The sequence below is a fragment of the Prunus avium genome, chromosome 3 (assembly GCF_965620075.1).
Source record: "Prunus avium chromosome 3, drPruAviu1.hap1.1, whole genome shotgun sequence".
Lineage (NCBI taxonomy): Eukaryota > Viridiplantae > Streptophyta > Magnoliopsida > Rosales > Rosaceae > Prunus > Prunus avium.
The window spans coordinates 26,325,306-26,351,269 of NC_142286.1; the positions used below are offsets into that span (position 1 = coordinate 26,325,306).

A 25,964-nucleotide genomic window follows, 5' to 3' on the forward strand; every position below is an offset into this window, starting at 1 on the left:
GTTTTTCTAACCATTTTGTTTTGTAGAGTTAGAAAAACGTTTGTGGGTATCGTATCTGTTAAACCCTCAGGAGACACAACTCCTCCTACTAGGGATGCCTAGAGGTTTAAAGGCTTGTTGCATACGCTCAATGCAATCGAGTTACCTACGAAAGTGGTCTAGTTAACTTCTTGTTTTGTTTTTATCTTTGTTTCTCTTTTGTTTTGCTCGAGGACTAGCAAAATCTAAGTTTGGGGGTGTGTTAAGCTCATAATTTCATACATATACATGCCCAATTTACTTACTTCTTTTGCTTAGTTCCTATAATTCTAAGTTATTTCCCTCCCTTTGTGTGTTTTGTAGGCCAATAGAGCAAGAGAGCATAATTCATGCAATTCAAGCATGTTAAGGCCTAATTTGGATGAATGGAAGAAGAGCTTAAAAGACAAACTCATTTTGGCTACAGCCCCCTGCCAGTCCAGTTCCGTAGGTCATATTGCAAGCTTTGTTTCAGCAACCTACACAGCTCGGATGAGGCAGCATTCTTCATGAAAGTTGTTCCAATGGGTGTGTACTATAACATATCCAAAATTCAGCCCCATTGGATAAATATGGAGTCTGTTACCTAGCAAACACAGAGCCATGCTCAGGATGGATTTTATCAGCGCGCAAAATGAGTTAGCAATTTGTTTTGGCCTTAACTTCCTCCTCCGACCTTGGATTGGCCCAAATGACATATGGCTGGAAAGAAGACATTCTGAACTTCAATTTCGAGTGCTTAAAGTCCTAATTTGATTAAGAGAAGCCCAAGTTGTAAGCCCTTGAAGTTGCTGGTTATGCTGACCTCAGCATGTGCTGGTTGGATGCTTGGTCATGGTGAGCTAGGTATGAGCTATCATTTCTGGTTGGAAGCTTGGTCATGGTGACATGAAGATGAGCTAGGGCTGCTGGTGGGATCTATTGGTGAAGTGCATCAACCAATTCAGATTTTATAATGCAAGTGTTGTATGCATTAGTGAAGTGCATCAACCAATTCATCTTTTATAATGCAAGTGTTGTATGCATTAGCCATATTGAATTCAGATTTGTCACTCCCCTCTCCCTATAAATACCACATCCATTCCACATTCAAGACACAACAAATCCTGAGATTCACAACCCCCACAATTCACTCCAACCATCCTCAAACACTCTCAAAATCCCAAACACTCCAACAATCACCAAAACAACTCCAGCAAACCTCTCTTCCATTTCCCTACGAATTTCATCTTCCTTAGCCATCACCACTCACTCAAACTCATCCCAAATCACCTCCATATCCTTCATACATCTTTCTAGAAGTGGGGAAGCTCTTGGAGAAGCATTAGAAGTGGAGAAGCACTTGGAGAAGCCTTGGACACCACAAGAACTTCAGAAAAAGGGTTTTTCTACTCTTATTGTATTCATTATGTTTTCTCATTTCTGTTCAAGTCTCTTTTCCATTATGAGTAGCTAAATCCATAACTAGGGCTTCGATGTAACCTAACATGAATATTCTGGGTTTATAAGTTTGGAGTTTCAAGTTTGATTCATGATTCATGTTCTTATTCATTATGCTTATAAGTTAACATGCTTGTTTGAATGATTGATCACCATTAGAACTTGTTTGTTAACTATCTTGGTTTGAATTAAGAGTATACACCATGCTTTAATTCGAATTGAACTATGAATAGGAAGAGTATGTATGGACATTCGACAACAGGGATTAGATACATACTTGGTTGTTTAAAATGTTCTTCTATGCTTAATGGGTTCCTAATGCTTAATTTTAGGTTAGACAACAAATGATCAAATTAGGGAATTAGGAACACAAGGTTAGGACCAAACACCATGGCCTAATCATACTTTAGCTAGAATCAATCTTTGAATCTGAATTAGACTTGTTACTTGAATCTTTATAACCCAGAATTGAATTGTTATGGTGATTCGAATGCCCTAGTCTCAAAATCTGTTTTCCAACTCTTAAAACCACTCTTTGTTACATTTGTTTACTTGTTTTTGTTTGCAATTTCATTTTGCTTCTTTTGTTCAACAATCACAACCACTCTTGTTTTAAATTCTGTTTTAGACATAACCTCCTACTTTCTTGAATTTGGTAATCTAAGTACATAACTAGTTTTAACTTCTCAGTCTTCGTGGGTACGACCTCGTACTTGTCTTGCTATACTACTAATTGCCCCGTACAATTGCGAGTTAACATAATATTAACAACAGATGGTTGACTTCCTCGTTGACTCGCAGAGGTTGACCTCCTTGGTTGCCCTGCCTATGGGGCAGATTAGTAGATTTAGCTTGCAAGGATTCCTCCACGAGTTGTCGTCGTGAGTTGGTTCTCGAGCGAGTTGGTGAGCGTTCGTCACGCAATCATTCACGAACTCGTGCCCTTTGTGGGCCCAACCTAGAATGGATACTTCTTTGCGGACCCAAGCGAACATGGACATTGGGTTGTGGCCTAACCTCTTGTGCACGTTGGTCCTTGGACCTAACCTTGAATGGATTGTTGACCAGCTCAGAGTACGGCTTGCAGATGTCTGCGTCTCTTCAGCACGACCTCGTTATCTCCCCTGCTCGTTTATCCCTGTCCGACTAGTCTGCGATCTCTCAAAATGCTCGTCGGTATGCTCGCGGATCCTTCTCTCCTTGTCGAGGGCTCTAAGGTCAAGGCCTTGATTCAAGTTGAACTGTCTGAGTAGTTGCCCAATTAGATTGTTTTGGTCGTCGACCCTCAATGAGAGTTGTGCTGCGGTTCTGGTGGTTGTTGCGTGCTGCTGCTGCGTTTCAGCAGTGGTGGCGCGGTGCTGCTTGGCAAGTAGTTGGGTTGTTCCAGCCACTGCAGCTGGAGGTTGCGAGGTACCGGCCACCACAAGAAGTGGCTATGAGGCGGAATCTGTTGCAATTCCATGCTGTAGCAGCAAGGTCTCCGTCATGGCATCATGAAATGGAGGGTTGGGACTCGTCGTGGTGGTATTGCTCCTCGTACGTCTTGTATCAACCATGGTTGATAGGAGCAAAGTATGAAAAATAAGTTTGGAGCACGCTTTGAGTATATCTCGCAATCTCAATGAAAGCACCAATTTGTGGGAGCGATTTTCGTCCCACGAGAATATTCGATCAATAGAATCCCTTTTCTTCTTCCTCTAGCTCTTTCTCCCTACAAAACAAATTGGAATAAGAGGACCACACCCGCGCGCGCGGGGGGGGGGGGGGGGGGGGCGGGGGGGGCGGGGGGGGGCGGGGGCGGGGTGGTTGGCCAAAGGCACTCTGATGCTTAAGTTAGTTCGATTAATTCATAAAGAAACAATAGCTAAGCAGGGTATGGAGATGTATGTATGGTGTGAACCGGGCGGCCGGAGCCTTGTGTAAGAGAGAGAGAGAGAGAGAGAGAGAGAGAGAGAGAGAGCAGTCGGCAATGAGGGGATTTCTGAAGTATTTTTGTGAGCTTAGAATGGCTTACCTTATGCCTTGCATAGCCTCGTATTTATAGAGCCTCGTAGGGTTAGGGTTTGGAGAAAAATAATCCTTGTTGGGAAAAGAATTATTTTTCCTAATTTTAAGAGATTTAAATCAATTAGGGATTTTAATGATAATCAAATCCCTAATTCAAGGCAAGAATCCCCAAATGGAAGGAAATATTTGACCTAGAGTTTTGCTAAAATTCGATTCCCACCGCTACCACACCACTTGGTAAGTTTCACTTAGATAAGCTGGAATCTCCCTCAAGATATTGAAAGTCAAAGAAATGATGAAAGTGAAGACAAGTGGAGAGAAGGGCCAAAGAACTTTGGGTGAAATGTGAAGTATTCTATGGAGTAATGAGTAGGAAGAGAGAAAGAGGAGAAGGTAGCTAAGGGGCAGCAGCCAAGCAAGCTCATTCACTCTACACTTTACAATTTCTGATTTTTAGAGAATGAGGAGAGCAAGGAGCAAACAAAGAGAAGGGTGAATGACATGATAATTGGAGAGAACCTTGGGGAGACTTGAGGCAAGGATCCAAGGGGTTGAAGATGCAATTCTCTTTCTCCTCCTTGTTTTTAGTTTCTTTTAATTTATTTTTGTCTTATATTTTCTTAGTTTCATTGTAACTTCTTATTTTTCTGGGGCTTAGGTTGAAGCCCTAAACATGATTACACTTTTGTTTTGATGCTTTGAGTTTATGGATTTCTAGATATTGTTGATGAATTCCTTTTCACTAAATTAATCATATGCTATGTGTTTACTTCCTTTGATTGATCACCTTAGGTTGTATGCTTCTAGCTAAAGTTGAGAAGTTGTGTAAGATACCCAAAAACATAATTTCTAATTATCAACAAATGATTGAATCTTTTCTAAGTGAGCATCATATAAATTGGTTTCTTGACAACAAATGATGAATTCCTCTTCACTAAAATAATTTATCCTTGATGTATGTTTTCCTTTGATTGATCACCTTTGAAAGCATGCTTCTTAAGATTGTTGGGATTATATGTACCTTCATGTTTTCCTAAGCAACTAATGGATGAAGTAAGAATCATCCATGTGAAATGGTTTCTTAAATGCCTAATGGAAACACCAGCTATTAGGGTTCTTGTGATGTTCATATTCTCTTCAAACTTAATGGGTTTTTCATATGATTAAATTGAAGTACTAAGCACATCTAGATTGATTTTACGGGAAGCAAGAGTATTGTAGCACTAAACACACACCTTACTTATTTTAGAGAGAATCATGCATCTTGAGCCATTAAACCTGGTCTTGATTGTGATCATCAATGTGTTTAGAGTTTATTTGCTTTAAGTATTCAATAACATGAGTAAAAGTGTAGGGATGACTTCCAAGTGTTCTAGTTTTAGTTGTCTTAGATTACATTTTATCACTTACGTTTGTTAATCTTCTTAGTTAGCATTTCTTTTCACAAGTGTTTCTAGAATTAGTTTCTCATTTCAAGCCCCCCACCCCACAAGCGGGCAAAATGTGTTGTGTGTATAAAGTGTAATTTTAGCCTTGGAGTTGTTTGACTTTGTAATTTTTGTTTTTCTTTCTTTTTCTTTTCTTATCTTCACTAGGAAATCAAATGGAATTAGGCAATCCTATCCCTATGGGATCGACCTTGCACTTACATAAACTTTATTACCGACGGTTCGTGCAATTGCGAGTATAATGCATGTATGAAATAATCTATGTTTTGCAGGTTGTCTAAAACATCACAACACAAGTCATGAATGCACTTGGTAGAAACTTATTACAATTCTTATTGAGACTTGGCGATTGTTGGGACCTCCATCGCACCCCACTTCGTCCCCCTCTCTCTCCTCTCTCCTCTCTATTTTCTCTTCTATCCATTGTAATGGCAAAGCCACATTGTAAAAAAATAATAATTACAAATTGAGGGTACATGATTGTAAAAATTGAAACACGGTACTAACATGCCTTAAGAATACAACTACAAGATATCAAGCTGAAATTAACTCAAAAAAAAATATGAGAGTCATTCAATCATAAGTGTGCAACTCGAGCAGTTTAGATGCTCAACACAATCCTAACCCAAACTTCATAATGTAGGCTAAGCTCGGAGTGCCCAGCTTTATCAGGTCGGGCTCAACCCTAGAACACCTTATCTTGCAAGATTTTGCTTGCCTATAACTTGATTTGCCATCACCGTTTTTAATCCTAGATTAATACAAACTCAAAACTAAATTCCACAAATCAACATCCACTCAAAAGTTAAAATAAATTAGCATCAGTACGAGTTCCAAATTTTCAACTAGACCTGGCAAATGGGTCATTTTAACGGGTTTGGGGTCGTGTTCGTATTAACCCGTTAAGTTAACGGGTTGACACGACACGCCCGTTAACTTAACGAGTGAAAAATATTAAACCCAAACATGACCCGTTACAATTCGCGAAAAACCTGCACAACCCGTCAAGAATAAACTAGAAATAAAACTGTCGCCCAACGCTAACTCTTCTTCCCTCTTTCCCTCATCATTTCAACCCACCCACCCCCCTCCCCCCCCAAAAAAAACCTTCTCTCTCTCGCGCGTCACCACTTTAACAGTCGTTCAATCTAACCCTAAAACCCAACAACAACAGAAAAAACAGAGGAATAAAGAAAATTGACTAAGAGATAGAGGCCCTAGGCCGAGAGAGATGGGGAAGTACATGAAGAAATCTAAAATCTCAAGTGACGTCGCCATGATGGAGGTCTCCGTTTCACCACAGTCTTCTCTTAGCTGGGCTGAGTCTATTGAGTGGAGAGAAGAAGAGAATAAAAAAAAAGGGAGAGATAGAGAATGACGGAAAAGGGAAGAAGAAAAGGGAAAAAAAGGGAGATGGAGAGAAGGGGAAAGAAGAAAAAAAGTGAGTCATGAAGAGAGATGAAAATAATATTAAAAAAGAGAGTAGGAGAGATGGAGAGATGAAAAATGAAAACAACAAAATGTCTATTCGGTGTTAGGAATTGAGATATTTTTTTTAAAAAATGTTTGGCAATATTACAAGATTACCCTCCTTAACAGGTGGATGCGAATATTCGCGAATTGACCCGACACGACCCGTTAGTTTAATGGGTGGCTAACAGGTTCACCCGTATTCAACCCGACCTATTAAACTCAATCCAAATACTGATAATTTCGTGCAAATTCGTATCGTGTTAATGGGTCGTGTGTAATATTGCCAGGTCTAGTTTCAACCATGCAAAATTGCAATTAAACTACGAAATAACATATACAAAACAACTCTAGTTCTAAGTTTCAACCTAAAGAAACAGAAAAGCAACACCATCATCTATTATCCAAATATACATATAGATCGTATAATATGAAGTGCCCTGGGTAATATGTATTGGGATGAATTTAGGTTACAAATTGAGTTGAGCATCCAAGGGCAAGACTCAACCGAACCGAACTCAACAAATGATTGAGTGGAGGTTGTTTTAGGTTTCAATTCGGTTCACTTTTCACCTTATTTTAACCCACCCAATTGGGTCAAAAGTCGAGTTTTGGGTTGAACCAATCCAAATTGCACACATCGAAATTGAACAAGATCATTCGGCCATTAAATCTCAATGATTTGAGGTAGTGGTAAGGTACTAAAAGAATATTTTCTTTAATAATGAAGATGTCAAATATAACCTGAAGCATCAATACGCTGGATGGACCCCACCATCGACCCCATATATCCAAATTCAAATTTTGGCATTTTGAGAAGGAAAATGTTAGGGAGACCAATTTAGATACCAACTCTCTAATAGAGTGTGAGACCCATTGTATTGGTGGGCTCCACCTCTATTAGAGAGTTGGTACACAAGTTGGTATCTAAAATTGTCTCCCTAGCATGACCCATCCGGATGATCTTACCTGAGTTTTGCCCAAAATTAAACACTTGGACTTGGACAAAAACCTGAAAGAGAACCGACTTTTGGCCTGTCTAATGTTCTGTTTCCAAGTAATGAAACTTTTCTCGACCAAAGAGGGCCCTTGTAATCTTTAGGGACACATCTATGCCTCCAATAATAAGTCGATTCACTGACCATAACAATCCAATCTAAAAGCTCAACCTCATCAAACACCAGCATAACTTGCTAAATCTCGACAAGAGTGCATACTTGCGAAAGTACTAGCATCACATATATATGTCCCAAACATCGAGTTAGACTTCACAGCACCTGCAAATTCCGAATATTTGTTTAAGTCATCTGCGCAATATCATGCGAGGTAAGGGAAACAGAGATCATGTTACTATTGCTCGACAGCAAAGCATGGCATAAAACAACCAATAACGTTTTCGAATGAGGTCACAAATATACAATAATCCTAGTATCTCTCAAACCATATATATGAGGACACCATAAGCCTTTATTCAATGCGTAATAAAACACACGCAATGATTGTCACCCAAATGGAAGATAGATAATATGCTGATTCTTTTACCCTGACCATCCCCTCTGAGGACCCCCAGACGAATGTACATTTGACAACCTGTCAATCACGGCATTAAAATCAATGGGCTCCCCCCTTTCCTCCATCCTCTGAATCACACTTAAAACATGATCACTCCTGAAGCCCATGGATGCCAATTTCTCAATCAACTCACTGTAAGGGTGGTTACGAATGAATTGTGGATTCCGAGCCATAAGATTCGGAGCTGTTGTTGGCTGTGGAGTCTGATGAGGGGCACTTGTCGGAGGATATCCATAATGAGGCACTTGCGCAGAATAATGAGTTCTACCCCCTTCACCATCGTACATCATATATGTACTCCCTGGAGGAAGTGCAGGGTGAGGCCCAGCAGCAGCATATCCCTCACCTGCTTGCGCTCCAAAAGCACCCTTCAATTGCTGAGGTGGAGGCTGCTGTTGTATTGGTCTACCAGCTCCACTGTATCCAAATGGCATGGCATCAGAACGACCAGATCCTTGCTGAGGAATACTGGAATATGGCACTTGCATTGACATGCTGCTTGGCACAGCCTCTGGAGGAGATGGGTTTGTCTGTTGACCTGGTGGATAGGAAGGGTATACATTTGTCGTCGATGGAGGCCTCATCTGGGGTTGCATAGAGGGCTGTTGGGGAAATTGCACCTGCTGAGGCTGTGGTAATTGCTGATACTGAGGGAAAGATTGGACTTGTGGTGTCTGATTTACTTGAGATTGTGTTGGCTGTGGTGCCACCCTAGGGATGTCTTGCACTTGGGGGGTTCGATACTGAGAATCAGAAGGCAAATATTGATTCTGAGAATGCTGTGGTGGGGGTGGGTTTTGTAACTGGGTTGGAGATAAATAATAAGATTGTTGTTGGGTCACATTCTGAGTTGGGGCCTGTGGGGGAGGTGCCACCGGCTGTGGTTGTGGCGCTACTTGATGGGGCAGGGCTAGAGCTAATTGCTGGTTATTTGTCTCAGGTGTGTTGTCAGTCTTCTGACCATCAGAGGTAGGTGGGGAAGCTCTCTCCTCATTGGGCTGGGAATGGATTGATGAACCAGATCCTTTCTGTGCAAGCTGAAGCTTGGCTAATTCTTTCTGAGTCTCAGCAAGTTCTTGCTTGTCCCTTAGGATCTGGACAGACCTATGAACCTGAAATGGGTCAATTACACAACAATGAAACAGAATTCTTTGCCATCAAACAATAATTTTCTGGTGTAACTGAGGCTCCAAATCAGTATACATCACACCAAAACTATTTATCAGATGCAAAAACCTTAGGTACTGAAAAGCAAAATCAAGACATGTCATATTCCAAAAAGAACTAAGAAAAAGACAGTTCTATCCAAAAAACTATACAGGGCTACAGGATCATCCTCATGTTCCCGCCAAGACTTTTCTACCACAGAACCTTTAAAACCCAAATAATATAGCATCACTACAGTTGAATACCAAAAGCATCATATCAACACAATTATGCAGGTGAATAAAAAGACCGATAAACAATGACAACAAGAAAGACATATAAATCATATCCCAAACTGAACAAATTTAACATAAATCTGAAGATTCTGAAACACTTAATTCAGAGTTGCAACTCACTTCATTAAGATGTTTCTCAAGAGACTTGAGCTTTGAATCTGCTTCCCCGTGATCACGAACTAAATCAGAACGCATCTCACCAATTGACTTATCAAGATTGTAGCAATACAATTCCAATTGTGAAAGCCGTGAACTTATTCCTTCAAGAAAGCGCATGAGATTGTCAGCATATTTTTTCATGCTCTTTTCAACAGTAGCAATTACATCTTGGTGGAGAGAATCTTCCGGCTGGCTATAGGCAGCAGAAGAAAACATTGATTGTCTCGCCATCCTACTTTTATGAAAATCCTGCTGCTTACATAATAGCCACTAGTTAGCAAAATGAACAAGTTCTATTATACTTGTAATTTAAAACCTTTTTTAAGATTAGGTAACAATAAACTGTGTATTAGGGTGAGATGCAAGATTTGATGAATGCAATAGATAAAAATGGAACTTTGTAACAAGAGAAGTAGAAAGGTTCTTCAACTTCCAACATAGCGAGTGGTTAAACCAATAACCTTTTGAACTACAAAACTATAGTACTTACTTTGGGTGACAATTATTTTCCCCAACAAAAGGAATAAAACAGTAATTTCCCCAAAAAAATGAATAAAACAGTAATTTCCCCCAAAAAAAAAGAATAAAACAGTAATTTCCCCAACAAAATGAATAAAAAAATAGAACGCTCTGGTTCTTAACTACCATCTTTCTCAGTCCAAATATACAAGCACGCACAAAAACTATCCTCTCTCATCAGCAATTCTCAGTTAAAATATACAAGCACGCACAAAACCAATCCTCTCTCAATTGCCCGTGAGGGAAAAAATCAAGCTCGTGTCATTTTATTACCAATTTGCAACCCCCCATTGTTCAATTTCATTTTTAGAAAAATAAAGGAAAATAAAGGATTTTAAAAATTACCTGCTTTCCTCGTCCTCGTTGGGATTAACTTACAGCTAAAAAAATCAGAGCTTTACCAATCCATACCAAATATATATGCTAAATATGCCATAAAACAAATTATCCGCAATTATGCAAAAGATCGGAAATCCTAATCCAATAGAAAGAAAGCCCTTAAAATCCCACGAAATTAATGCACAATCAGCCAAGCCCTAGATCCGGCAACCTCCAGAACCAAAGCCTCTCTACAACGTCCATAGATGAAAGCAGTAAAAGTACCTTGCTGGGATTATTTCCCATCACTGGGTCACTGTGGTTGCCATTGGATGAGTCCTGGTTGCCGTAGTCCTCGTACGAGCAGAGAATGTCGTCCGACGCGAAATCGAAGCCCTGTGAGCCTGGGTTGGCCCGACCCGATGATCCAGACGCCATGTTGGGAGTGATCGGAAGTGTAGAGAGAGAAAGTTAGGGTTTTCCAGAGAGAGACAATCGAGGTGAAGAAGATAGAGAGATGCAGAGAATGATAAAGAGAGAGAGAGAGAGACTTTGATTTTTGGTTTTGGGTTTGCCTGCAAAAGCAAGTTTCGTAATAATAAAATGGGAACAGGAATTTTTTAATTTATTTTGCATAAAAATAAGAAACACGAGGAAGATAGTGCTGGAGTTTGCGGTAAGATAAGGATGAGGCTCACCGACCATGCTTTTTGATTTTGCAGATATAGGCTTGTATAAAAGTCCACTTTTCAACTTCTCTAATTTCTCCCCATATTTCCTTTTATTTTCATAAAATCACCAAATCTCAAAGTGTTATATCACAATACATTGACTTTGTTTTTGTTCTTCTCTTTTCTCTTTTTTTTTAATGAATTAATTACATTTTTGGTTATTGGAGTTTGGCTCAAAATTAAATTTGGTCACCATGATTTAATTTTCTCGATTTTGTCACCGTAATTGCAGTAGTTAACAAATTCAGTACAATGTCTCAATTCCGTCAATTTATTTAATTAAAAAATATTTGATATTAAGTTAAAAATAATTAACCTCCATATAAAATTAACAAACTATTATGACTCAATCTATAAGGAAATCAGAGATGATAGCTCTAGCAATGGCTAGTGAAAACAAGTTGGTTGAAAAACTTACTGATACCCCCTTGTGGGAGAGATCAATACCAATTGTCCTTATCCATTGTAATGCTGGATTATGTACGGTCTGATGAGAAGTTAGCTAATCCTTTGACGAAAGGACTAGCATGAGAAAATGTTTGGAAAACCTCAAAAGGAATGGAACTAAAACCCCTGGAAAGTTGAGTCACTTGTGATGGTAACCCAACCTATAGACTAGAAATTCCAAGAAATTGGTTCAATGGGTAATAACAAGTCATTTAGTGATATGAGTGGAGTCATGCTAGTATTGTTCCAAATCCATCCTTAGAAGCATGAAATCTTGAAGCGATTTAAGATTGAGTTATTTATAACTCTTAATGAGTCTCTATATTGAGTGGGATATCTAGCTACAGGAATATCATTGACAGTCTCACCTATGTGAATGTGGAAGTGAGGCCGCTTTCTATGAAAATTTGGAGGAAATTTTCTAGAGGATTCACTATATCGAGATATAAGCACATGGTCGTAACGTGTTGGCTTTTGAACTTCACCTTAACAGGGTTGTGCTTGTGTGGTGCTGTCAGAGAAAGAGTTCAAAACTATATGTTACACTTGTATATTCTGGAGCTTTGTCACTAAGTAAAGGTTCAAGTTGAAAGACACCTTCTTATGCAGATTCCTTGATATGTTGCTCAATGAACTTATTTCTAAAATAAACAAGCGGGGATTGTTGAAATTTGGTATTTTTATTTTAAAAATAAAATTCTAAATAATGACATTAAATTATCTTTAAAAATGAGAGTTAAAATATCTTTAATAGCAGGAATTTAATTTGGGCTGATCTTTCTCAATGGCTAGTTTCCTATTATTACCCCACAACGCTTCTTTTTTTTCTTTTCTTTTTTTACACACTATATATATAGCTATATAGCATGATGAATGTTGAGAATTTTACAAAGGATCCTTTCTTCCAATTTTCATTTTGATTCACATCCTCTTTTTCTTTCACTTCATGTACTGAGATTATGAGCAACATAGTCAAAAATGTGTTCATATTTGGGTCCTTACTCAGTACAAGGAAGAATCTAGACAAAGGAGATTATGGGGTTGTTTTATCCTGCGGACATAGTGGCCTTTTCTGAACTACTTGCATAAATGGGGTAGAGCCGCGAAATGTCTTAAAGAATGCAACTTAGTCCACGACTCTTCCCAAGATTCTTTCATAGCTACATATTGTATTTTTCGGATAATATTGTTCTCTTATTTTATTTTCTGCACCAACAATTAGCATGGATGACAGTACATCGGAGGTGAACAAGCAAGCAGTCCACCTAAAATGGAACCGTACACACATTTAAGAGCTAACCATCTTCGCAAAAACAGCTAAAAGAGAATTAAGTCCACACGAATAAAAACATAACAAACCCCAAATTTGTCTTGTGATCCACTCTCCCCCTCTTTTTAATGCAGAGAAGCCAACTTTAGTGATTTAATTGTCTACATGAAAAAGATACAAGAGATCCAAATGCACTTCTGAGGACTAGAGAGACATTATGTATTTATATCTTCCTCAGCCGGCAGCAGTTTCATGGAAATTGTTTTAAAGCTACCATAAGATAATGAAAGCTTTTAGCTAATGCAAGAATAAAGAAATAAACATCTATATAATGTAAGTCTCTGCAGTATTTCAAGCATTTGCTTTTCTTCTCTTTTGTTCTATAAAACACAAGCAGGCACAGACATTCACAAATGGATACATATGTCATAGTTATATCAAGTATATTTTCCCAAGCTAATGCGTCATGTTGACCGACAATACAAACTTTCCAGCATTCCATAGTTTGTTAGTGAAGGCCTTGTTTGATGTCTCCATGAAAAATAGTGTTGATTACTTTTATTGGTTTATGGCATAAATTAATTCATGGTAAATTGTGGTTTTTGAGTTTTGTATTAGATGATGTAAGGGGCTCAGTTCGCATAGGGCCCTCAAATTCTCAGGACCGGCCTTGCCCAACATTTTTAGTTTGAGGTTAGACATTGAAGCTATCAAGGATGACAATATTGCTATGGATGACGACATGGTAATAGCCATTCAAAATCAACAATTTTAATTTAAAAAATATTTAGGGTTCAAGCATTACGTAACTTTTTGTGTCTCACTTATTAATTTGGGCTTTACTTTTAGTTTGGGCTTAGTAGGTAAATAATATTTAATTATCAAAAGATTGGGCATGAGCCTTGTGGGCTCTTTCAAGCACAGAGAAAAAGTGAAATTACTAACTTTAGAACATTGCATCTTGATTCCAAGACGGTGAATTTCACGTCATTACGTTGTTTCCAACAACTTCAAACATATGTTGACCAAAAAAAGAGAAAAAAAACTTCAAACATATTTTAATTAATTGTATCAAATGGGAGAATTCGAACTCGAGCTTCTTTCAATAAAATTTGGCAATTGGTAGATAGTTTTTCCAACCTTTATTGTGAAAAAACTTTGATAGTTGGTGAGGCAAATGCTTTGATAAGGACTGTGTTCTAGATGTGGTTTCTCCTTTTAATAAGTTGGTGAGGCAAGGCAAATGCTTTGCCATCTCTTACCGTTAGTCTTATGTAACTTGCTTTTATTTTCGCTTGGTTTTGGCATTTGTCAACCCATGTATGTTCCTTCCCGGGTTTTTTGATTTTTGTGTGCCCCTATTCCTCTCTCTAAGGTTACTTTTAGAAAAACCTAAAGATTAGGTACACCCAATATGACTAAGGTCATAGAGCTAAAGTTGTAAAAGTGCAACTATATTCTCTCTACTCAATTTAATATAGCGAATTATTTGCTAAAAACTTCTTCGCTTTTTAAAGAGATGTTTTAAATTACTTTAATTTATGGGAGGGGGATTCAGACTTGGATACAAAGGGGGCAAACACACCATCCTGACGAACTGGCCTAACCCACAACTGCAATTTGCTAAAAACTTTTAATTTTGAAAGGTTCAGGAAGATACAATGGAGTTTTTTTAATGCGGAAAGTACAATGGAGTTAATCCAAAGGGAAATTATGATAATGTTCTGTCTAGATTAATATATGAGTAAATGAGTTAACTTATAGCCCAATAGTCAAAACATGTTCCACATGAAAAATGTGTATTTCAATCCTGATGTGTGCACATGATGATCAATTAGAAATGGTACAGGCTATAACTTATTTTGCTGTCTCTCTGTCTTCTATAACTCATTGAGAAAGGGGATACAATTGAGTGAGATCTTGACCCCTTGATCAGAACCTAAGTTTTATGCAAGAAGAGAGGATCTAGGGCATTGTGGATGGCATAAAGAAGCAGCACAACATATATTATAAGGCCAACAAAGCTTGCAATCAGAGCTCCCTTTACTTGGTCACAGTATTTGGGGACTTGGCCACAAATGGGCAGCCAGCCTGCATATGAATTTCCATGCCTGCCCACACTGCCAATAGCCAAAGCTGCTGAAATGCCTGAGGTGAGTAACATGGTGAGCACCTGATGATTCAAACAAATTAACTGCAGCTTAGTTTATAAGTCCTTTGCCGACTCCTTTAACCAAAAAGATCATATAAATCAAAACAGAAACATTTCTAAAGAAATGTTATATATAAGATCATATTTACCAAATCCAAGGCCACGACTAGTCTCCATAGCTGACTCTTAGAAGGAAGAAAAAGGACCAGAAACCCGTATGCGGTTACGATAGCATTTGCAATTACAAAGTACCTATAAAAGGGAAAGCTATCAGCAACAAGCATAGATACATATCTGAAGAAAATGTGCAATTATGCAAGTCTATAATCCCAGAAAAGAAAAAGAAGAAGAGATAATTGGGAATAACTTATACCTGAAGGCTGGTGTATGGTTATACTTTGCTTCAAAAGATAATCCAAGGATGTTGGATCTCTCATGGCTTGTAACCATGACAATGGCGGCCGAAAGGGTAGCAGCCACAGCCATGAGCCTCAACAAAAGGGTGCAGAGTCTCTTTGTATTGGCCATGGATTCTACAATGAGATTTTTGGGTGCACAAGGAAATAGCTATAGCTTGGCTTTGTAATTTGCAAAGAGGTTGATGCTGCTTTGTATGGAAGCCTACGTGGGGTAGAGTGTTAGGAAGGAAAATGACGGGGGTGTACGGATTCTTACTTCTTTGTCTTTTGTTAGTTGAAATTCTCAACTGTCACCACCACAGTCCAGTAGAAGTTCATCTACTTCTGCTGTAAGATTAGACTTTTCAAAGTGTAAGCCAATGGTGATAATTTGTTGGCTATTATAGGAGAACAACTTATATATCCCATGGTGAAACGTAATTAGTTCATGTAATTAGTTGGGTATCCCGTAATATACAAGTTCTTTTCCTCATGTAGGTTAATCTATCTTGATGTGGGTAATCTGAAAAAGAGTTGTGTTTGTAAAGTTGGGCAGATTTAGGAGTTCAACCATACAGACCTTAACATATATTTGAAACTCAAAACTAAAGTGTCTAATACAAAAAGAACAGAAAAAAAAAAAGAAAAGAAAAAGTTTCTAGCTAGGTCCATCTATGTAAATATTAATACAAAAATTCAAGGCAAAAAAGTTTACTACTGGTCCATGTAATTTGTCGATTTTATCATTTTGGTCTTCATAGTTTCAATTTTAGCATTATAGTTTTCAATTCAAAGTAATTTGAGGACACTTTAATTTTTTACAAATTCATCCAAATTTTGACCGTATGCCCCTCAATATAATTTTTCGATTTACGAAGCTAATATTTTAACTCGTCCCACCCCACTTGTTTGGCTAAGTCATTGATTCCTGTAAGTTTGATGTAGAAAAGAAAGCCATGTCCGAAAGAGTGGTATGAATGAACAATAGAACAATAGAACCCATAAACTATGAACAAGATGGGAGCAGGGAGGAGAAAATTCGAAGAGATCACATGAGAGGAGAAGTTGAAAGATTGGGGACCACTTGAAAGAGTTGTGGATAAGTGGATTTGAATCAAAGCTGAGTTACTGACTCACTCAGTGGCTCTCAGAAATACGAAAAAAAACTTACTTGTAACGGTCGTTACATGAGAGTTGCTCACAATCAAAAGCATTTTCCTATATTTTAATGTTTGTTCCAGCTCCTAGCCCTCAAGTCAAGGGGTTCAATATGAACAGTGCCATAGACATTTAAACAGAGTCCACTTCAATATTCTTGAATGATAATGATGATGACAGGTGTTGGTAATTTAGCATCATAACCCATAATCTGCAAACTTTCTTGCCTGCGATGGCCACAGCTGATTAATGGTAACGAAGCTTATGGGAGTAACTAATAACTTTGCTTTGGTGCTTCAGGATCAGGAATCAGCAACTTTGGAGATAATGTCAGTGGCATAATTGGCAATTCTTGATTCTGGAGATTGCTGAAGCCGTCCAATCACTGAGAATAACTCTGATGAACGGAGGACTTGTCTGCAGGGCGGATGCGAACACATCTTTGCCAATGAAAGGAGAGCTATTTTTAGAGGTGACTCATTTACTGAATCTTTCCCACCTGGGTTCAGTGCTACCACTGAACAGTCCGCCACCAACTTCAGTAAAGACTGCAACGAATATAAACACCTCACAAGTGAATTTCCATTTGCAAAGTGATTCAATTTCCAAAATCATGGATACTTAAATTATCTAAACAGAAAGGCATCAAGACCACAAACCTGCATGGCTCCTTTAGATATAATATCTTCACAAAGTTTGTCGGAGTTGCGGACAAGATTGCTTAGTGCAGCTGCAGCATTTGCTTTAGTCTTGTCTTCTTCGGTTGAAACCAGAAATTTGGCAAGATGGGGTATGGATCTTCGTAGCTCATCATATAACATGTCACTATGGTAGGCAGCATTCCCAATCTGCACAGAGAGAGAGATAAGTAGCTGCATATCTGCAAGGCCGCATATGTTTCTTTCTATTTCTTTGGGACTGACTCTACATAAGTTTTCAGCCCAAAAACCAAAGTTACATAATTTTTCTTATTGTGGAAGAAACCGAGTTAAACAATTAAGGTTGACATATTTTCTTAATAGCATGGTGAAAAAGAATAGGCTTGCAACAGACAGCTGAAAGCAATATTGCATGGCAAGAGAACTTACAGCAAAGCAAGCAAATTTTCGTGTCCGTTTGTCTGGATCAGAGCATCGATCAATAAGGAGGCCAATAATTTGATGCCTTGCCTATATCATCATATTCTGTTGTAAGATACCAAAATAGCAATCCAACCTCCTTCATACGTACAGATTGACAGAACCTTAAAACAATATGTTGTTCACTACTTACTAGGGCACTGTAAAAGTAGGAGCTGTGCCGGCACATATTCCCCAGAGCACTGCAAGCCTTTGACCGCACATTGGAATCTTCATGGGTAAGAAATTCCTTGAAGAACTCCAGTACAGAAGCTCCATTAATACATCCATAGAATCCCTAAACACCAAAAAGTAAGAAGTAAGAAGAAAACAAAAACTGTTTTATGCATTACTCTTCTTCCATTTAATGGTTTGTTTATCAGGCTGTCAAATGCGGGACAAAACAAAATCAAGTGCGTCCTCTCTTAGGTTTCTTACTCCCCAATATTAGATAACCATTCACAAAAAGTATATGAAATTGGGTTTGGAGATGTCTAATCACAATACAGGTCCCCGAAATATGTCGTAAAATTTGATAGAAATTAAAATTGTATTAATAAAAAAAAAAATTAAATTACGGAGGATGCAACACCACATAGACGAGAAAAAAAGACCACTGAAATCTGACTATTGTGCTTAAATATTTGAGGAATTAAGTGGAAATATCTGGAAGACAAGGATCCAACAAGATCTGACGTCAATATTGTTTGGTATTACCTAGAAGACAAGGATTCCCCTAAACAATACGATGTTCCTTCCATAGCTCGGACACTTTATAGTAAAAAGGAAAGGAGAACATATGTTGACCCAGGATGTTAAATGCAGCAACGATTATTCAATCAAAACCAAATCTGACCTCGTCCTTGCGAGCCAAATCAGAAACAATCATCAGAACATCCAGCACCACCTCTCTTGGGCTTGAACAATCAAGCAATCTTCTCATTCTAGTAGGCTCCAACAAGCCTTCTTTACGCACAAGGTGAAGTGCCAATGGTTGGTGACCAATCATTTTAGCAAGCAAGGCCACAGGCCTTCCTATATCCTTTAGCTCCAGATGCTCTAAACATCGAAGAATGATGCCTGGCACTCTTACCTGAAAACTTCAGAAGCAATTGAATGAGAAACATATCAGCACCTGAGTACATGACGGTATCAAGATTCAGCATATTAACTCAATCTGCATATCTAATAAAATAATGAGCTATAGCTGTGTATCCTCCAAATGATAATGTCAAGTATCTCACGACACCATCCTGGAAAAAGAATCTAAACAAACCCAGCCCCTAGGCCCACAAAGAGGAAAACAAACGAAAGAAGACCTAACCTCCAAAAGGTTTCTAATATACTTTCCCAGGTCTTCCTCAATTACTTTCACCATGTCTTTGTCTTCCATGCCAACTCTCGCACCTCGTGAACCCATGTTGAGAAGGGCCCCGCTGTTCACTGAAGCAGTGGCTGGTGGAAATCCTGGAGCATTCTGTACGGCCACAAAAGGAAATGCCAAGAGATCAATTACTGTATTTATTATATCTCTCACACCATCCTTCCCTCCACCAGGCCCAACCCAGGACTTTACAAGCTTGAGATGCATATCAGATATCAAGTCAGAGATGTTCTTGATGTGATCACTTCTGAGCAGAACCTGACGAAAAGTTAAGGCTCCACCTGAGAGGCAGTGACATATTGACGATATTGTCCACACAACTCCTATAGGGGAAAGCCCAACTTGATCATTTATGCTGTCAACTTCTTGTGGAGACACATTTTGTTGGTTTTTGGCTAACAAACTGACTAGAAGCAGAGGGATATTGCTTGCACACAGCTGTTTTATGGATAAGGGTCCTCCCCACCTCAGTCTGGACTCCAGCAAGCCAACACATCCATCCCGAAGACCATGCCAGTATGAGAGAGCACCATTGGTGTCATTAGGACCCAATTCAATTCCATTGCCTGATGAAAATTTGAGGTATTCACATAGTGTGGTACTTCGAGGAATCAAAGGCACTGCTACATTGGAGACAGATGAGCTAACAGAAGCTCCAGATTCAAGCGACAATATGGAAGCCAGTGCCAGCATGGCTGATGCAGTATGAGTTTGAAAGGAAGTGTTTGTGGTCTCATCAGAAGAAAAATGATGAGCAAGGACAGAAAGTCGAGAAAGCTGCTTCTTTGGGGAGGTTGTCAACATAAATAATGCAGAATTTCTACCAGATACCTTCAAACATTGTGCAATTGTTGCAAGGATGAGGCATGAATGCAGAACGAAGGTAGTGGGATTGGTTAATTTGCACTTGAAGTTGGTTGTCTCCATTGCTTGTGGATCTTTATTTTGAGATGAAATGCAGAAAGACAACAAAGAGAATATCTCTGAAATAATGGTTCCATCACCCCCACCACTGACAACAGTAGTGACAGGTAGGGAACTAGGCACACCACAGAGCATACCGGGAACAGTTCCATTATGCAAGCAGCACCTCAACAACAGCTGAAACATGGAAGAAAAATTGCAGTCCTTTATGTCAAATTATGAAAGCTAGATGCAGACACAAATGGTAATTGAAAACTGATGGTAAAATTTTCCAAGATAATTGACATCTCATTATTTACAATTTTGAAAGACTACACATAAATGGCTGTTGACATGGGCAAAGAAATTTTCTTAACATGGTTAGGATGAGAGAAACACCTGAATGCTAGCATACAGTGAAGCCTCAAGTCGTTGATGAAGGCAATAATGGATAGCAACCTGTACTGCTTCTGATCCAAGGAATGCTCTAGTCACTGCAGCAACAAGTTTTGCGGATTCTGTCCCAATTAATGAACTTTGATCTTGATCCCTAATGTCAAATTGGAGTGAAGGACTGCGCAAAGTGCTTAGGGGAAATGAATAGGCATTTATTTTTGTAGAAATATTTTCAGATGCATCTATCAGCAACCAAATAGCCCTACATGCTTCACAAGCTGCACGCAGCATATTTGAAGAACCTGAAATAAGACTTGACCCTGCAGTAACTAAGCAGAGACAAAGTTGATCCACTAGACCAGATGTTTTAGCGTGATCCAAAATACGTTTCAATGTTCCATTAAGATCAGAAACCGCCTCAGGAGCTGAAGTTGAAGAACATGCTTTAAGGCCCTGAGTGACTCTTGTTAACACTACAGTAATGCAAGCAATTGACGCATACAGAACTCTTCCAGATGCATCTTCACTGCAACCAACAACCTACACATTCAACAAGATGAGAACAGGACCTTCGAATTGTATCCATAAAGCAATATGCACCATATTAAAAAGAACCATACCTGCGAAAAAATATCAGTTAAAGCAACCCAGTGCCTGAAATATGAGTCTCCAGTGCCACTTCCGGCACTGTCTACCAAAAGTTTAATTATTGAGAAGCTCTGCAAAAGTAAATTAAAAGTTTCAAAAGATATAGAAAACACATTTCAGAAGTTAAAGTAGACATGGCAGGGGATGGAGGACATAATAGCCTAGAATCCTTTTTTTTTTCGAAATGTTAATGGATATTGAGAGGTGCAGTGTGCAGATGCAAGGAATATAACAGAGAAGCCTGAGAAAGGTACAATTCGAAGTCTGCAAAAAGCACAGTAATTTATTGACAGCCAATGGAAAAACCAATTTCAAGCATAAGGCCATTGGGATGTGTGGACAAAGATTAGAAGTAAGAAATTTCTAATACCTTCGCTTTTAACTCATTTACTTCAGAAGTTTTCATGCTCACAATGATGCCAGTGTAAACAAGAAGTACATGTATAATTTCATCAAGCAGCGCACTGGAATGGATGGCACCAGCTGCAACTAAATTTGAAAGGATTCTCAAAGACTGGTTAGAATTAAGAATATCTTGATCCCTGTATAAATATGACAAACAATCAAGTCTTTCAGAAAAAAGTTTGGTAGGTATCTGGTCATACCATTGTCCAAAAAATAAAGAACCAGCATTGACCAAAAAAAATTCCAAGAGCTGTATATAACAGTCCTAATATTCTATAATTATGTTGAACTTGGTAGCAGCTGTGAAGCGAGAGTGTGCTTCTCGCTTCTGTGCTGCTTCCTCTCTCTGTTTCGGTTTAGTTTTTTGTTTTTTTGTTCCTGTTTTTTTCTTGTCTTGTTTGGCTGTGGATGCTTTATCCCACTCTCTGTGTTTTGTTCTTCGTTTTAATACAATTGTTTCACTTCTATAAAAAAAAACAGTCCCTACTGGAGCAGTACTATGTAGAATTGATATGCCTATATATACACTAATTTGCCGTAGTTCTTGGTGGTAACAGTACACATAAGAATAACTTTACACTGTTTTCTCGCCATCATTTGACTAGCTACTAGGAGATCTGTTAATTTAAAAATAAGAATAAAACATGTTATGGACCATTTAAAACAAATAAAAGAGCTTAAGCTATCATCATTTACAGAAGCAGTCAAAGCATTCCATACTGAGTGTGTAGAGCATGGTTCCAAACATAACTTGACAGGAGAATAAGAAACAAAATTTTACATTGTATTTAGTCGAAGAGTGCAATTCAGCTTTACCAGGAAGAATCTAGGGATCCTTGGGAACATCTTTTTAGTGGTAGCAAAACCTGTGCTAATGCTTCATTGTCTTGACCAATTACTTGTGCACCTTTGACTGTACCAGAGTTATTTTCCAATCTGTCCAAAATTTGGCAACCTGAAGCAAAACATTACTTAAGCTCACCTCATAATAGCAACATCATGTATAAACTTATGAAGTAATAACTGCAATGCTTATGCTTTTCCATTAATGAACACAGATCCAGGGCCTCAAGCATGATATACAAAATTAATTTAATCAAATTCTTAATCTTGACATATTTAAACACACAGACAATCAAGAGAGGGTCAGGATGTCAACTTTGTAGCTCCATCAAAAGGTATCCACTTCCTTTTCAAAATAGAATCAGAAGATCTTCCTTGTTATGGAAGCTTCATATACCTGACTGTTTAACTTCCTTAAGATTTGCAAATCCTGGGAACTCATTTGGGGAAGAATTGACTGTTGTGCAGTCATAAATGTCTGATTGAGCATCATTCTGAAAACTTATTCCACTGTTGTTCTCTGAAGAAGCTGTAGAGTTGACTTTACGTATGACATGGTAAGTAGTTAATGACAGACAAAAGAAAAAGAAATCATTTGAAGTAAGGAAAAAAGTTAACTACCAGAAGAAGAAACAGCCAAACCAACTGATGTTTGAACTGTGTTTCCTTCACACCTCCATGCAGCAACACATACTCTTTCTGCAGCAGTTGCAGAACGCATTTCCTGGAAAAGGTTTAATGATTGCACAGTTAGAACTAGATATCCAGACAGATGTCTCTGTAAATACAAGACAAAGAACTGGTATTGTCTTGATGTCATGTTATATTAAAACACTGTGAAACAATATATAAGGTTTTTACTATTTTAAACTTTATAAAAGCAAACATGGAAAATGTAGATGCACTGAGATATCACTACCCTAGCCTCCAGTTCATGAGACGTCTCTTTAACAAATGGGTGTTCCAGAAGAGCTGGCCAAGTCAATCGATTTTGAGGTACCTGCTCTCAAGAATAAAAACACCAGTTAATAATGGAAGTTGGCAGAGATAAACAATGAAAATTTTCAACTGAAAAGCCATGTATTCCAAATTACAACAACCTTATTGAGCAATCCCTTCAGAAAGCTTTTAAAACTTGGACTCATGTTGTCAGGGTATTTAACTGGATCCTGAAACATTTCAAAGTAGCATTAGATTATGCCTTAACTGACATACCTAACAAAACTCATACAAAAATTTGATTACATGTACCTTAACAATGTGCCTGATGAGTGCATATACAGAATTTGTATAGAAAGGAGGCTGGCCAACAAATAATTCATATCTGTTGTTGAGTACACCCCAAAAAAAAAATATAACACATATGGGGAAATAGAAAAGAAAAAATATGTGACCAAAATAAAAGAAAAGAAAGAAAATAGGGGAGAAAAAGGAGCAAACCCAAATAGGCTGCGGAATTTGCAATCAAAACTATATTTATATTTTGATTATGATATATTGAAAATTGCAAAGAGTTCCTTTATGAAATCTTACACGTCAGCCAGACTAAAAATGAAATAAGGAAAGAAAGCACATAACGTGAATGAATAGATTAAATTAGAAATCCTCTTGAACTAAGTTATTGAAGTACAGAAATATATTATAACAAGAGTCAAAATCTAACAAACCAGAAGTAGAACAGTGGAATAGAAACTCAAAGAAATATTGTTCTTTGAAAGATAAAAGTAGGGATGCAACATACAATATTACTCCAAGAGACCATAAATCTGCGGTGTGATTGTAGGGTTGTTCCCGTACTAGTTCAGGTGCCATGTACAGAGGAGTACCTAATGAACATTAATGAAAACTTCACTGAATGGGCAATCAAAGTACCATAATTCCTCCAGGATCTTCAGGGAGTTTCCTAAAAGGTAATCTAGAATTGTAAGCTAACCTTTAATGGATCGCAAAACAACAGTATTTGTGGACATTGCACGTGCAAACCCAAAATCACAGAGCTGTGACAAACAAGATAATTTAAAAGTTATCTGATACCAAATATGCACTTATGCACTTACATAAGAATGCTTGTATAAGCTCTACCAGGAACACAAGGAACTACTTAGATATCTCACCATGAGAACTTAACAACATAAATAGATAGTAATATAAATGATAACATAATAAATAACTATGTAGAAAACAGTACAGTAGTCATTTTCCAGTACGAAAGTAATTTACATAGTTCCATAGTTCATACAATGGACATGAGAAAGACATGGGTACTCAACTTTGAGAAGTTACTCCAAATATCAACCACATTGAACTAATGATCATAAGGCAAAAGCAAACCTCTATTTTTCATAAAGTGGGTAAACTGAAAGTTCTAAACAGGCAAACCATTAAACATGTTTTAAACATAGATGAAGTTTATTTTAAACCACCTTAGCTATCTCTTCTAAACAGCACACCACATGTATAAAGTATAAAGAGCGGACAAAACAGAAACAACAATAAGATTACTTAAGAAAATCAATTAATTTGCTTCAATTGTTCATAAATTACATATTGAGATTATCAGTAGAATTAACCTTAACAATAGAACCAGCACCAATGAGAATGTTTTGTGGTTTCATGTCACGATGGATGATACGGTTGGAATGCAAATAATGCAATGCTCTCACCTGTAAAATTCAATAACAAAGAAAGGTTACTATATTCGTCATTCACAATGGGAAAGACTAAACAGTCAAATATGATAAAGAATTGAGATGGAACCCAAATTCCTGATAAAGATTTTACCAACTGCTTTGCTATTGCTTGAACTTGTTCTTCAGGAAGGCACTTATCATCCTCAACAATTTCAAATAATTCACCCTGCATATCAAGGAATTCGTTGATAGTTAATATGTCTCAACATATTCCACGACAGGCTAGATATCCCTGTGCACGTGCTAGAGTTTCCAAAATAACAAGATAGCATAGATAAATTAATGCAGTCATAGTGAAGAAAAATGGGATCCGTACTTGTGCAAATTCTGTGACAACACAAAACTCTTGTGGGCTTTCAAAGGAATCAAGCATTTCAATTATATTCTCATGCTTCAACTTTCTTAGGATCTGCACATTTAGGAACAGTGAATATCATCAGACAACTGAAAACGCCCCGAGAAATATCAATCGGAGATGATAAATGAGTCCATTACCTCAATTTCTTGTCTTAAATTGTGAATATCTTTGTCGGTTTTCCCATGTTTCATAATGAATTTCATTGCAACCGTCTGAAGCAGTGATAAAAACAATGAACCGCCGCATAAACGAAAAGGAAGAAAAATAGAGAAGGAAAAATTAGATGTGCAAAAGGGTTTCCTACCTGCCCAGTGTACTTGCGCCTTCCCTTGTATACCTTCCCAAATGAACCTTCGCCTACAAGCTCAATCACATGGTAGCCCTCGACACCCATCCTTTAAATCTAGGTTCAGTGAAAAATTGATGCAACTCTAGGTTTCAACAACCATAACATTTAATCTAAAATCTGAACCTGAAACAGAGATTAGAGAGAGAGGGCGAGCGAAGAGAGTTTTGAAAAATTGGTTTCTGAGAGAGTGGAACTGAGAGAGAGGTCGGGCTTTTTGGATTTTTTCCCGCCCACTTTAATTTCACCCTAATCGAACTTACCTAAACTAAATTTTCAGCCAATTTAGCATCTGAACTAATGTTATATTTTTTATAGACATAA

At 38.0% G+C, this 25,964-nt stretch overlaps 3 protein-coding genes across 8 annotated transcripts; all 3 read right to left on the bottom strand.

The window, feature by feature from the left end:
• Positions 1-7,710: 7,710 nt before the first annotated feature.
• Positions 7,711-11,040, bottom strand: LOC110767842 (formin-like protein (DUF1421)). Of its 2 annotated transcripts, none has more exons than XM_021971500.2 (3): positions 10,679-11,040; positions 9,518-9,805; positions 7,711-9,067 (listed from the first exon to the last, which is right to left on the bottom strand). In XM_021971500.2, the coding sequence occupies exons 1-3, from the start codon at positions 10,829-10,831 to the stop codon at positions 7,922-7,924; spliced, it is 1,587 nt and encodes a 528-aa protein (XP_021827192.1). In that variant the 5' UTR covers positions 10,832-11,040; the 3' UTR covers positions 7,711-7,921. The 2 variants fall into 2 exon arrangements, with proteins under 2 accessions (XP_021827192.1, XP_021827191.1); XM_021971499.2 differs by having other exon boundaries at positions 9,518-9,808; positions 10,679-11,039.
• Positions 11,041-14,477: 3,437 nt separating this feature from the next.
• On the bottom strand, positions 14,478-15,591 carry LOC110767863 (CASP-like protein 1C1). Its single transcript, XM_021971528.2, has 3 exons — positions 15,367-15,591; positions 15,143-15,245; positions 14,478-15,014 (listed from the first exon to the last, which is right to left on the bottom strand). Exons 1-3 carry the CDS (start codon positions 15,519-15,521, stop codon positions 14,781-14,783), a joined length of 492 nt encoding a protein of 163 aa, XP_021827220.2. The 5' UTR covers positions 15,522-15,591; the 3' UTR covers positions 14,478-14,780.
• Positions 15,592-16,456: 865 nt separating this feature from the next.
• Positions 16,457-25,912, bottom strand: LOC110767851 (serine/threonine-protein kinase TIO-like). Of its 5 annotated transcripts, none has more exons than XM_021971514.2 (22): positions 25,599-25,909; positions 25,432-25,506; positions 25,253-25,345; positions 25,028-25,102; positions 24,817-24,909; positions 24,180-24,243; positions 23,988-24,072; positions 23,498-23,570; positions 23,347-23,415; positions 23,166-23,246; positions 22,868-22,970; positions 22,644-22,775; positions 22,220-22,358; positions 21,369-21,540; positions 20,971-21,069; positions 20,354-20,890; positions 18,992-20,152; positions 18,524-18,760; positions 17,822-17,965; positions 17,638-17,718; positions 17,209-17,397; positions 16,457-17,097 (listed from the first exon to the last, which is right to left on the bottom strand). In XM_021971514.2, exons 1-22 carry the CDS (start codon positions 25,686-25,688, stop codon positions 16,852-16,854), a joined length of 4,038 nt encoding a protein of 1,345 aa, XP_021827206.2. In that variant the 5' UTR covers positions 25,689-25,909; the 3' UTR covers positions 16,457-16,851. The 5 variants fall into 5 exon arrangements, with proteins under 5 accessions (XP_021827206.2, XP_021827204.2, XP_088106883.1 ...); XM_021971512.2 differs by having other exon boundaries at positions 22,644-22,787; XM_088250757.1 differs by lacking the exons at positions 25,253-25,345; positions 25,432-25,506; positions 25,599-25,909 and having other exon boundaries at positions 22,644-22,787; positions 25,028-25,177.
• Between the last annotated feature and the right edge of the window lie 52 nt (positions 25,913-25,964).

Coding starts and splice junctions, on each gene's coding strand:
- LOC110767842 (XM_021971499.2), bottom strand. CDS start 10,831: ATGGCGTCTGGATCATCGGGTCGGGCCAACCCAGGCTCACAGGGCTTC. Junction 9,809..10,678: donor TGGGAAATAATCCCAGCAAG/GTACTTTTACTG, acceptor TTATGTAAGCAG/CAGGATTTTCATAAAAGTAG. Junction 9,068..9,517: donor TTGAGAAACATCTTAATGAA/GTGAGTTGCAAC, acceptor GACCCATTTCAG/GTTCATAGGTCTGTCCAGAT.
- LOC110767863 (XM_021971528.2), bottom strand. CDS start 15,521: ATGGCCAATACAAAGAGACTCTGCACCCTTTTGTTGAGGCTCATGGCT. Junction 15,246..15,366: donor AACCATACACCAGCCTTCAG/GTATAAGTTATT, acceptor TCCCTTTTATAG/GTACTTTGTAATTGCAAATG. Junction 15,015..15,142: donor TAGTCGTGGCCTTGGATTTG/GTAAATATGATC, acceptor TTGAATCATCAG/GTGCTCACCATGTTACTCAC.
- LOC110767851 (XM_021971512.2), bottom strand. CDS start 25,688: ATGGGTGTCGAGGGCTACCATGTGATTGAGCTTGTAGGCGAAGGTTCA. Junction 21,541..22,219: donor GGATCCCTAGATTCTTCCTG/GTAAAGCTGAAT, acceptor ATATTTATACAG/GGATCAAGATATTCTTAATT. Junction 20,891..20,970: donor TAACTGATATTTTTTCGCAG/GTATGGTTCTTT, acceptor TTGAATGTGTAG/GTTGTTGGTTGCAGTGAAGA.